This window comes from Mesoplodon densirostris, chromosome 10, assembly GCF_025265405.1.
Source record: "Mesoplodon densirostris isolate mMesDen1 chromosome 10, mMesDen1 primary haplotype, whole genome shotgun sequence".
NCBI classification, from domain to species: domain Eukaryota; kingdom Metazoa; phylum Chordata; class Mammalia; order Artiodactyla; family Ziphiidae; genus Mesoplodon; species Mesoplodon densirostris.
This window is the reverse complement of record NC_082670.1, coordinates 22,727,827-22,741,301: the sequence shown is the minus strand read 5'-3', so window position 1 is coordinate 22,741,301 and position 13,475 is coordinate 22,727,827. Positions and strand designations below refer to the sequence as shown.

Sequence of the window (13,475 nt, the reverse complement as noted above, 5' to 3'; positions counted from 1 at the left end):
GATATGGGGATATACGTATGCATATAGCTGATTCACTTTGTTATACAGCAGAAACTAACACAACATTGTAAAGCAATTATACTCCAATAAAGATGTTTAAAAAAAATAAAGTATGTATTAGAAAAAAATGGTGCTTGGAAATCATTAGGTCGCATAATTATTTTTCTTTCAGAAAATTGCCTTCTTTAATTACTATCCTGATTAAGGTTTAAGTGGTCATAGACGTTTGTCTCTTTATTAGCGCTTATTTTATTTTACATACGATTGCCCACTCTCCATCCTCAAGGAACTTCAAAGAGAAACAATTTCCAAGAAATTGAAGAGCAAGAAAGAGCTAAAGTTCTGTGTTTTAAAAACATTAGAAGTAATATTTCCTTCATTTTAATATCTATGGACCAAGACCACTCCAGTTGACTACTTTCTGATTCTTTCAGCTTAGTGTTTAGATCACTAGGATATTCATTTAATCTGTCAATAAAATTTATAAGAAAGTTAACAATAGTGGTAATTTATAATACTTTCGAGTTTACCAAACTGCCAGCTTCTTTGTGCTCTTTATCTGTGATCTTATTTTATTTCTATATCAACCGAGAAAGGCAGACAAGGTTGGCTTTAGGATCCCTATTTAACAGATTGAGTAGACTAAGGCTCAAAAGATGAAGCCCAAGACTGTGCAGGGAGTACCTGGAAGATCAGTCTAAATTCCAGATCTTCCCCACTCCAAGCATACATCTCTTTCCTCCACACCTCGCCTGATGTGAAGGACTCTGCTTCTCTTCCCCAAGCACATTTTTTTTGCTCCTCATTGTGTCTTTTTATTTTCTTTACTTTCCCTTCCTCCTCCTTTTTCTTTCCTTTCTCTCCTTGATTCTTAGTGTCTTCTGTGACCACTTGGGCCCAAAGAGTTCGTTTACCCCCATTCAACTAAAAACTGACTATGAGTCCAGTATCTTGCCATTCAAATGGAAACCCAGTACATCCAAGCTGATTTATTTGAGCTGATTCATTCAGAATGATCAAAATGATCCCTTCCTTCAATAAAACTCGGGGGGGGGGGTGTTTTGGTTTTGTTTGCCTTCCTATATTCATCAGTATTTGCATAGTCCTTATTAATCATGCATTTATGGTCTTCATTAGATGAAGTTACTGATTTTAGTATAAATACTCCCAGTGCCTACCAGCAGAAAAGATTTTCTACATTTTAATACTTTTTTTTCCTGCAAATTATTTCTTAGATTTTGGGATTTCCAGAAGAAAAGATCAAGGGGGAATTATCAAGAATAGATTCTTTTTCTGAATAGTTAAACCTCAAATGACCACAGCCTTGGCCCTTCAGACTCCAGAGATGCAGGAGGGACTTATAGCAGTGAAAGTAAAAGAGGAAGAGGGAGACCATGCCTATGGGCAAGAATCTGGCCTGTCAAGAGATAACCCTCACACCAGAGAGATCTTTCGTAGACGCTTCAGGCAATTCTGCTACCAGGAGACACCTGGGCCCCGAGAGGCTCTTCGAAGACTCCGGGAACTCTGCCATCAGTGGCTGAGACCAGAGATGCACACCAAGGAGCAGATCCTGGAGCTGCTGGTGCTGGAGCAGTTCCTGACCATCCTGCCCGAGGAGCTCCAGGCCTGGGTGAGAGAGCACCACCCAGTGAGTGGAGAGGAGGCGGTAACTGTGCTGGAGGATTTGGAGAGAGAGCTGGATGAACCAGGAGATCAGGTGGGAAGATGGGAGAACAGGGGTTTGTACTTGTATGATCAAGAATGGGGTTTCAGTGCAGTAAGAGGAAGAGGAGGAAAAGATGGATTTCTTTATGTCTAACTTGATCTGTAATAGGCTCTTAATCTCTCTGCCTTTTTTTCTTTGCCAGTTTCTTGAGCCTTCTTTTCCTATCCACTGGTCCTGAGAAGGCCTTGCAATGTCTTCTCTGATATTTGGTTCCTAACTGTCCTTGATTTTTACCAGGTCCCAGCCCATGATCGTAAACAGGAAGAGCTTGTGAAGGAGAAAGCAACTCTAGGAGAAGCCCGGGAGTCGTCTGGTGGCCAGCTCCAAACCTTGGAAGAGCAGCCTCAGTGGAACTTGCGAGGCATGTGCCCGGTTCAGGAGATTGGTGAGGATTAGAATTTCCTCAGGAAGCCTAACTCATTCCCTGAATGGTCATTTATTCAGCACATTTACTAGTGTCTGCTGTGTGCCAGGCACTGAGCTGGGTACGGGGGAAGCAGTGATGAGGAAGGTAGACGTGGTTCCTGCCCTCAGGAAGTTTACAGTCTGGTGGAAGAGGCAGACAGTAAGCAAGCAGTTACAATACAGGGCATCTTCTCCTGAAGTCCTGGTATAATTGCTGAGAGTGGGAAAGTAAACAGAAAATGTGTTGCTTGTCCCTTTCCACCCACTCTCCTGACCAGTTTTTTTCTTTCTTCTTTGGAAACATAACATTCATGGCATCCATTTATTATTTCAGATGATGAGGCTGGGACTTGGAATGTGGAGTTAGCCCCAAAGAGGGATCTGTCTAAAGAAACGAAATCTCGTGTGGAAGTACCTGAAAAATTGAATGGTGATATTATTCCAGTGCCTGAGAGTGGAGAGACCTGTGACCATGAAGGCAGATGGGAAAGGCAACGGGTAAGCTCTTCGGTGGAGAGACCCTATATCTGTGGTGAATGTGGGAAAAGCTTCACCCAGAATTCCATCCTCATTGAGCACCAGAGAACGCACACGGGTGAGAAGCCCTATGAGTGTGATGAATGTGGGCGGGCCTTCAGCCAGCGGTCAGGCCTCTTCCAGCACCAGAGACTCCACACTGGGGAGAAGCGCTACCAGTGCAGCGTTTGTGGTAAAGCCTTCAGCCAGAACGCTGGGCTTTTCCATCACCTCAGGATCCACACGGGGGAGAAACCTTACCAGTGCAGTCAGTGCAGTAAGAGCTTTAGTCGACGTTCTGTCCTTATTAAGCATCAGAGAATTCACACGGGAGAAAGACCTTATGAATGTGAGGAATGTGGCAAGAACTTCAGTTACCACTGCAACCTTGTCCAGCATCGGAAAGTCCACCCTGTGGCTGAATCCAGCTAGCTCCTTGGAACAGGTAGGGCAAAATTTCATGATGTCAGACCACTAGGCATGGTAGCAAGGGTCCTGGTTCTTACTTTGTCTCTGAGAGAACAATAAGAGATTAATCCTCTAGTATAGGAAGACCAGTGAAAATGTCCTTATTTTTATGCTGAGAGATGCTTAATATCTTAAATACATCTGTCAGAATCTCTTTGGTCAGTGACATCCATACTTTGCAATACTGAATATTGTGTTGACTTCATCAATATAGTCTCACACACATCTGTCCCAAAAGTCTTCTACATGTACTTCAGGAAAACTCCTTCATCCTAGTTTTTAAAGACTTAAAAAAAGAGTCTTAAAAATTATATGCAGTCTGAATACAAAATGTCAAAGGTAGTTCACTGAGTATTTAAAAATTAATTTAAAAATAATTGCAGTAAAATCTGTAATGTAAACTATTAGATTAGTTTCCATTCACATAAGATAGGATAATTTGCTTTTAACCTACAAAAGGGGGCAGATGAATCCTCCCATAAATATACAGAAGGCTTCTCCCTGTAGAGGTTTAGTAATTCAGCCTTCAGTTTAGGAACCAAGGTATTGAAGCAACCATATATTATTAGTAGCTCAGTGGCTAGTCATAACAAATATTGCTCATGATTTTAAATTTTGCAAAGACCAAGACACTTAGCTAAAAATCTGATATCTCACTTCAGATCATTATTGTGAAAATATAGGCCTCATTGTAATTTTCCTGTGACTTATGAGCATTTTTGGGTTTTTCTTTATTTAAACTTTTGTTATGGAAAATTTCAAACATATACAAAAGTAGACAGAAAAGTATGATCAGTCTTCCATGTTGATTGCTTTTTATAACCTCCATGCCTCTCAGCACTACCTATTGATTATTATCAAGGTCATACATAAAAAGATTTCTTTTCCTTAACACTGACTGAGTGTTAAAAAAGTTTATACTAAGGCCAGGAGACAAAAAAAAAATGAAAAATATGTGGTAATAACAATCTGGATTGGAATACCAAATACACACACAGGTAACTTCAGAGTAATAGAAACGCCTAAGGGATCTCAGAGATCACTTCTACGTGCCCTTATTTGACAGATAGGGAAACAGAAGCTCTAGGAAGTGACTGTGTAAGATCATACAGCTAGTTAATGGAGCTGGAACTAATACCCTCTCTCCTAATTCCTAGTGCAATGCTCTTTCTACTAAGCCACTGGAAGCACTGTATTGCCATATAGAACTTAGAGCACTTATAAGGCACTGAGGTTTTGCTTTTTAGCTCAACAAACCCTCCCATCTATATGTTTCAATAAATGTACAGCCTATTTAATTTACAGTGGAGTTCCAGGAAACATTCTTCCCACTTATCTCTCATTTGAGGCATTTTTTTTGTAGTGAGTGATTATTTTTAATTTTAATTTACTTAGAAAGAGTTTTTTAAAAAAATTAATTCTTGACCTGGTTCTAATATCAAAACAACACTAAAAAAAGGTCACTATCTTTCCCTTATAGGTAGTCATTTACTAGTTTCTTATGTATCTTTCAGTGTCTCTTTATGTAAGTACAAGAAAATATGAATATATAATCTTATTCCCTTGATTACACAGAACGATGGCATACTATTTATATTCTTCTATACCTTATTGTTTTCATGAAACAATATAATCTTTAGAGATTTCTGCATTATAACAGAGGGCTTCCTTATTCTATTTACAAGTTGACAATATCTCATTTGTTGGTGCTCCATAGTTCAACATACTCCTACAGATGAAAAATCACTACTTCGAAATGTTATATATTGTTTCATTCTTCTCCCCAGTTTAGTCCAAGTCAAACACTTTCTATTTAAAAGCTAACAACTTCCACATGAGCTAGGAAACAAGGTTTGGATGACTAGAATTACACATAATGCTTCTGTGGAGAATGGAGAAGTGATAGGTGGTATTTTTCAGTTTCATGAATTTTGTTCTGTTATATATTCTTAGACCTAACATTTCAAACTATTTGTATCACTACTTGTGACTAATTGTAGGTATTATCAACAATCTTAGAAGAAAAAAACATCTTAAATGTCCTCAAGAGTATATTTTATTGTCTTGAGGTTTAAATTATATCCAAGAGAAATACATAGGGATTTTAGGATGGAGTTAAGGAAAATATAGTAGACGTAAGTTTGAAATAAAATCAACTTCTCAAAAAAACTCAACTTCTCAAGTTAAAAATATATTCCATATAGTGATATAGTACATATACTATTACAATCTGAGTTCATAAGTATTTTAAATGTTTCTCCAATATGCTGAAGCAGCATGTTTGGATAATTCAATTATATCAGCTCTTAAAAGGTTTAAAATATGAACAGATTAGTATTTTAGAGGATGAATTTCTAATGGACTGAGTTTTTACACTTGCAGTTGAGGGTTGGATATTTGGTTTGTTCTGTGCCTGTTTTTTTGTTTTGTTTTGTTTACAGCTTCTCAAACATTCTCAATTTTCTCAACAACTGGTAAAACGCCAAGAAACAAAATACATTATATATGCTGTAGAGACAGATGTACTGCTTAGAATGCAATGATGGTTAACACAATTAAAATGACTGACAGTTCACCAAACTAACTTTCCTTGTTTTCTGACACTAATTGTACTAATTCTCTTATACTAATTCTTTTATCTAGGATGCACATTCCTCATTATGTGAGAAATAATATTTGTCTCAACCTATAGACAGTGGCATGTAGACTTTGACTTCTTCTGTGATTATTCCAGTCTTCCTGGCCAGAAGTCCTTAGTTGTCTCCCTTTTACGTTTCTAAATTTCCCTCACTTCTCCTCTCTTTTCCGCCCTGGCTCCTTTTATTCAGCCTATGAAGTCTCTAGTATTGATCTCATTTCAGGTGTTCCCTGGACCAGTATCCATCCCTCCCTATCCCCTTGAAAAGTTCAGTCTGAGAGAGCAGAGTTTGGTTTTATGGTTGAGCAAGGTGTAAGAAATATTGATTCAAATCCAATTAAATAGCCTTACTGGTTCTTGAAGGATAGTCCAGCACCCCTTTGAGCACTGTTAGGACAGTGGACACTGCATCAAAAAATAGCTAAGTATCTTGCAACCAAAACCTGCCTAGAGCTGTAGATAGAGCCCTGAAGATTCTCTTTCACTATAATTTTGAGTTGAAGGTCAGGATAGCAGGAGAATCAAGTCTCTGTCCATATTTTGTATTTGGAAATGACTCCTATTTTCTATATCTGACAATACTTTTCTTTTAAAAAACATAGTTATAATTTATAGTAGAAGATTGTTTTATATTTTTCTAGTAAGGCAAAAATTATCTCTGAGGAAATTTTAAAATAAAAATAGGTCAAAATTATTATAAAATATAAGTATTTTCTGTGGAAGAATTTTGAAATATAAAATATATATGAAAAAAATAAAATATATATGAATATACAGGTGTCATTGGTTAAATGTTGAATTAGTAATTGAGAGAAACGTAGATTCTTTGCAGAGGGAGGTGGAGGACAGAGGAAAGTGTTTTTGGCACAGGGAATAGGGTGAGGCAAGACCCCCATTTTAAGATATGCTCAAGAGCCAGGGGTTTTCCAGTTTGGGTCATGGAGTTCCTGCAAAGAAGTGCAGGAGTGGGAGATTGTAGGTGAGGGCCAGATTGAGAGGGCCTTGAACACTTTCCTAATACATTGAGTCTTTGTTTGATAAGCAGTGTAGAATCATCAAAAGTATTTTTTTGTGTGTGATGGGAGCTTTTTACTATAGAATCAGAGAATACTGAGCTTTAGAAAGAAAATTGGGAGTTTCGCTCACTTCATACCTACATGAGAAAAGTGAAACCCAAGTGGTTAAGTACTTATAGTGATCTTTCTAGTTTTTAATCACATTGTTTTTTTAAAACAAAACTATGAACAAAGATCATCGTGAATTATATGTAGTTTCATGGACACTTAGACTTGGAGCCCTGAGACACATTTTAGGCATCTGCAAAAAACAAATGGGATGCAAAGAGAAAAAGGATGGACAAAATGTGAGAACATAAAAAGGAATCAGACAGAAAGCAAAATGAGACACCAAAACTCTGGCCAACAATGGTGACCAAAGAGAAGGAAAAACAAGATAGATGCAGAGAAAGCATTACCAAGATAAGTGCTTCATCTTCACAGTACTTTTTAGAAATTCCTCCATCTCAGTTGTTCCAAGTGTCTTAGGTACAGGAGTCTCAAGCAGTGAAAATAGTCTCACTGCCTTCCCTCCTCACTCATTTTAGTACTTTCCATAAAAAGGAGAACAGGGAGAAGATCACAGTCTATAAGTTGCTCTGTGATGTTTTTAGGTCTCTCTGGACCCACATCCAGATTTCCATGCCAGCTACCTTAGCTTTATGGTGAAGCCACTGTTTCGGTGTATACCTGCGTTAGAATCACCTGGGCTGTTTGAAGTGCAGTTGCCTGGGCCCCACCCCAGACTGACTAAATCAGTGGTTAGGTTACCCAGAGGGACCCGATTATGCAAAGATTTAAAACAGTGGAGAGCAAGCCGACCTCTGCCCCTCTTGTTGGCGCTTTCCTTAGGTGGATGTTGATTATTGCTTCAGATCCTGGAAGTTAACTGACAGTTGGTACCTTAAGAGACTGCAGGAGAGGGACCCTGAAGGCTGGGACGTCAGAGGACCGGGTCCTAAGGGAACCTAGGGTTGTGAGAACCCGGTGAGAGTGGCCAGGTGTCCTCAGTGGAGTAGAAAGATATTAGCCCAGACTGAGTGGCTGCTGGACCCCAGAGGTTACGAGCCCTCGTCGATTTTCCTGCCTGAGCCATTAGGAGAAAGCCAAGCACGCGGAGGCGTGCCAGGTTGCCAGATCAACCACTGAGATGACGGGTCCTCCAAGTTTCCTAGAAGGGCGGCTGAGGAGCCAGCGGAGATGCGGGCAAGCTTTGTGACTTATTTCCGGTTCCTGGTGTGAACGGTAGCCCAAATATCCCGTTTTCGGTCGATGCTTCCCGACCCTGGTCAGGTATAGGTGGGTATCTGGCTGCTCCCCACGCAGGATGCTCTGTACCTCTGCAAAGACCTTGGTGTTGGAGGTTGGGGTGTTGCCCCCTTTCTCCAGGACTGGCTTGGGTTCTTCTCCCTTGCCTTACATAGATCCCTCAGGATACGACTCCCTTTTCCGTGTCGGTGCTTCCGGACGTTTCAGAGATGCAGAGAACTGAACACAAATGCTGTACAGAGCCTGGTCTGTGCAGACTACTTGCTTCTCGAAGGAGACATAGATTCACCAGCGGGGAGCACCCTCCGGTGTCCATCGGCTGACGGATCCTTAAGGCTAAAAGATGGTTTCTTATACCTTACCTGAATTTATCTGAGCAGTTTTTCAATTTTCATTAAAATCCGTTATAGTAATGGTCATGATTACATATTTGTACCGTAGAGGCTTAGCTCTTTTAAAAGGTATTTTACTATAATGTGATCCTCGCAATTTTGCAAAACAAAGCTAAGTGCCACGTGAATTTCTGTGGCTAAGAAAACATTAAAGAGTGTGGTAGGGGAAGTAGGGGAAGGTAGCACCTCATTACTACCAGATAGAGGTAGAAGTCCAGGTTCCCCACCTGATTTACATTGAGCTCCTCCTTACTGTTGGGTAGGGGTGGGAGTTCTGGCTTCCACATGGTCACCACAGACACTGTGTGAGCGCAGACTTGTTATTGCTGGGTGATGGTAAAAGTCCTGACCCTCTACTGGCCCTGTTCTGGCATTGCCTCAGTGTCACCGTCCCCTACTTCTCCTGCCTCAATAGTTTCAGAGAAAACCAGTTGAAACCTAAGGTTTAATTAAGATCCAGTCTCATAACAATACAAAATGCCCACATTTCAATAAAAAATCACTCAAATACCAAGAACCAGGAAGATCTCAAACTGAATGAAAAGAGAAAATTAAAAGATGCCAACACCAAGCTGACAGAGATGTTAGAATTAATCTGACAAAGCAACCACGATTAAAAAAAAAGCTTCAGTGAGAAATTGTGAACACATGTAAAAAAAATGAAAATATAGACAATGAAAATATAGAAAGCCTCAGGAAATAGAAAGTCCTAGCAAATGAATAGAAGATATAAAGAAAAACCAAATGGAAATCTGAGAACTGAAAAATACGTTCTCAACAACAGAATGGAGAAAAAGCATCTGTGAAGTAGAAGATAGAACAACAGAAATAACTCTATCAGAACAACAGAGAGAAAATAGACTGGAGAAAAAAATATATAAGGGAACAGAATGTAGTAGGCTGAAAAAACAGCCCCTCAAAGGTATGTTCACTTCCTAATCACCAGAACCTACAAATATTACCTTATGTTGCAGAACAGTGAATATTATTTTATATGGCAAAATAAGTGATTGAGTTAAGGATCTTGAGACAAGGAGATTATCCTGGATTATCTAGGGGGGTCCAGAATGCTATAATAAATATCATTATAAGAGAGAGGCAAAGGGAGATTATACACACACAGAGAAAAAGGTGATGGAAAGATGGAGGCAGAGATTGGAATGATGTGGCCTCGAGCCCAAGGAAAACCGAGGCATGACCAGCAAGCAGCTCCAGGAGATGGAAGAGACAAGAAACGGTCTGTACCCCAGAGTCTCTGGAGGGAACACAGCCCTGACAAGACCTTGAGTTCAGACTTCTGGCCTCTAAAATTGTGAGAGAATAAATTTCTGTCGTGTTTAATACACAAGTTTGTGGTAATTTGTTATAGAAGCCAAAAGAAACTAATACAAAGAACTTCAGGGACCTGTGCAACTATAGAAAAGATGTAATGTTCATGTCATTGAAGTCCCAAAGAGGATGGGGCTGAAAAAGTACTTGAAAAAGTAGTGGCTGAGAACGTCCCAGTTTTGGCAAGAGACGTAAACCTACAGATTCAAGAAGCTGATCAAAACGAAAACAGGATAAACCCAAAGAAATCCATTCAAAACCATGTCACATTAAACTTCCCAAACACAAAGGCAAAAGATTTGAAAGCAGAGAAAAATGACATCTTACCTATAGGAGAAAATTCAAATTACAGTGGATTTCTTATGAGTAATAATGGAGACCAGAAGGAATTGACATAGTATTTTTAAAGAACTGAAAGAAAGGAACTGTCAAGCCAGAATCCTATACTTGGTGAAAATATCCTTCTGGAGTAAAGGAGAAAATCAGGACATCCTCGGATGAGTAAGACATAGAATTTGTCACTAGGAAACCTACCTTTAAAAAATGGCAAAAGGGGGCTTCCCTGGTGGCGCAGTGGTTGGGAGTCCGCCTGCCGATGCAGGGGACGCGGGTTCGTGCCCCGGTCCGGGAAGATCCCACATGCCGCGGAGCAGCTGGGCCCGTGAGCCGTGGCCGCTGAGCCTGCGCGTCCGGTGCCTGTGCTTCGCAACGGGGGAGGCCAAAAAAAAAAAAAAAAAAAAGGCAAAAGGAATTTCTCTAAATAGAAAAATCAGGAAAGAAGAAGGAATATGGGTAAATCCAATAAGCTTCCTTCTCTTGATTTTTCTAAATTATGTTTAACGGTTGAAGCAAAAATTATAACATTGTCTAATGTGGTGCTAAATACATTTAGAGGAACTATTTAAAAGAATTATAAATGGGGAAGGTAAGGGATGTAAAGGGAAGTAAGGTTTCTATATTTCACTCAAGCTGGTAAAATGATGACACCAATAGAATGTGCTAAGTTGTGTCTATATGATATGAAACCTAGAGCAACTACTAAAAAAGCTATACAAAGAGATACACCAAAAATGTTAGAGATAAATTAAAATACAATTTAAAAAACACTCAAGTAACCTACAAGAAGGCAAGAGAAGAAAACAGATGAAAAAACCAAATATGAAATGGCAAAATTAGAGAAGCAGAGAACAGAGTCCTGGTTGTCAGTAGTTAATGAGAAGATGGGAGTGAGCAGGAAGTGGCTGTGTTCATAAAAGGGATTGTAGTGGTGGAAATGTTGTGTATCTTGACTGTAACAATGTAAATATTCCAGTTGTGACATTGTACTATAGTTCTGCAACATATTACTATTTGTGGAAACTTGGTAAAGAGTAAATGAGATCTCTGCATTATTTCTTACACTATATGAATCTACAATTATATTAAAATAAAATTTAATAAAAAAAACAAAAGAAGTATAGTGTTTTGGGATATGAGAAGGCTATATTGAATTCAAACTTCAGTGTCCAGAAATCAAGCTTTATTAGAACAAAACAAGTTGGTTCTCAACTAAGAAAATCTACCTTAAGATCAGTTGAATAGAATTAGATTAATTTGATCTGCAACCTGAATTCCCCCTTGTCATGTAACATAATAAATTCACAGGTTCTGGATATTAGGTGAGGAGTAAACATCTTGGGGGAGGGGGTGTCATTATTCTGCCTACCACAGGTAGTACGCTATCAGCACCTGTCAGTCATTCCATAGCAGTACATCATGATTTCTCATTTCTTTTTGTAGCTGCCTAGGTAGTTATGCCACAGTTTATTCAATCAGTCACCTATTGATGGACATTAGGTTTGTTTCCAGTCTTTTAGCTTGAATACCTGAACGAATAACCTTGTGCGCATGTCATTTCATATATTTGTTAATATGTCTTTGGGATGGATTTCTATAAGTGGTATTGCAGGGACAAAGGGTAAACTTACGTAAGTGCTTTTGCTACATTTTCTTATTTTTCCAAATAGGGGTTGTATTATTTTGTGTTCCCACTGAGAATGTATAAGAGTTCCTCTTTCCTCATAAATAGAGTATATTGTCAAACTTCTGTATTTGAGCCAATCAGATAAAATGACTAATGGCACCTCGGTGTAGTTTTTAGTTTGTATGTTTATATTTTGAGTGAAGCTGAGCATCTTTACAGACATTTGAGGGCTGCTACAATTTCTTATTCTGTCAACTGTTCATTTCTTTTGCCCATTTTCTCCATTGGGTTATTGGCTATTTTCTTTTTAGGAAATATTTTAGGAATCCTTTATATATTAGGGATATTAGTCCTTTGTGATATGTTGCAAACATTTTTCCAGCGTGTCATTTGTCTTCTAACTTTTCTTTATGGTGTTTTTTGATAACCAATTCATTTTATTTTTATTTAGTCAGATTTATCTGATTAAATTTAATTTTTTATTGCTTTTGGAAATTGAGGCACTATTAGGCAAGGTTTCCCTGTTCCCAGATGTTAGAATTATTATTCATGTTCCTTCTAATACATGTATAGGTACATGTTTTTACATTTGGTTTTTGGATCCATTTGGAATTTATCCTGACTGTTCTGTGTGATGGGAGATATTAATTCAATTTTATTTTTGACCAAATGGCTATCAGTTGTCCCAACACAACTTATTTACAAGTCTGTCATTTCCCTTGTTAATTTGAGATGCCACCATCATTTACTAACTATCCATAGGTACCTAGGTCTATTTCTGTTTTTACACAATATCACACTCCTAATTGTAGAGGCTTTATAACATGTGCTAATATCCGATTAGGCTGTCCCTCACCATTGTTCTTTTTTCAGAGGGTATTTTGGCTATTCTTATTTTCCCATATGAACTTTATAATCAACTTGTCTAATTCTAGAACAATATGTGTCAGTACTTTTATTTTAGAAGACTGACTTCTTCATTGAGTCTTTCGAGCCAAAACTCTTATTAGTCTTGTTGGCATATGGCTTTCTATTTGTCTAAGTATACACTTGGCCTTTCAGGAGGTTTTCCCCATACAGGTTTTGCATATTTTTTCCTAAGCTTATTCCCAATTATTCTTTCTTTCTTCTTGTTTTTTGTTTTGTTTGTTTGCTTGCTTTTTGGTTGTTGCTATTGTAAATTCGGCATTCTCTTCCATTATATCTTGTAACTTTATCACTGGTTATTTGCATATAGGAAGGCTCTTGATTTTAGTGTGTTAATTTTATATCTTGCTACTTTACTAAATGATCTTTTGGTTTTCCCATTGAACCCTATGGGTTTTCAGATGTATAATCATTATCGTCAGCATATAAGAGAGAACCGAGGAAGGTGAAAAAGCAGGCAGAAACCACCAGGTTGACCCTTGAGAAGTGTGTGTAGAAGAGGTCCCTTCCTGAGTCGGGAAGGACCTCGGGAGAACATCCTTTTGAGGCATCTTGAACATCAGAGGTGCAGAAACCCAAATAAAAGTGAGAGTGGACAAAAGCATGGGATTTCACTAGCACAGGTAGGCTCGCCAAGCCTCGACCGCCCATCGGGTCGGGGGAAGTGGAGATACTGGCCAGCCGAAGAGGAGCAGGAGAAAATATCGCGAAACCGCGGGCCTGTGAGTCTTCAGCTGTCCTCTCACATGGGCGCGCGGGAGATCTACCGATTTGCGAGCCCCCT

The 13,475-nt window shown here is 38.9% G+C and overlaps 2 protein-coding genes across 2 annotated transcripts in view; both read left to right on the top strand.

Moving 5' to 3' along the window:
* The first annotated feature begins 1,312 nt into the window (after nt 1-1,312).
* On the top strand, nt 1,313-1,822 carry LOC132497850 (zinc finger and SCAN domain-containing protein 23-like). Its single transcript, XM_060111395.1, has one exon. The coding sequence runs from the start codon at nt 1,313-1,315 to the stop codon at nt 1,820-1,822; it is 510 nt and encodes a 169-aa protein (XP_059967378.1).
* Nucleotides 1,823-2,049: 227 nt separating this feature from the next.
* Nucleotides 2,050-13,475, top strand: part of LOC132497849 (uncharacterized) — a 56,253-nt gene continuing 44,827 nt past the window's right edge. The window contains exons 1-2 of the mRNA XM_060111394.1: nt 2,050-2,114; nt 2,469-3,064. Coding sequence (XP_059967377.1) covers nt 2,093-2,114; nt 2,469-3,064 — 618 coding nt within the window. The 5' untranslated portion in view covers nt 2,050-2,092. The remainder of the gene's footprint in view (nt 2,115-2,468; nt 3,065-13,475) is intronic.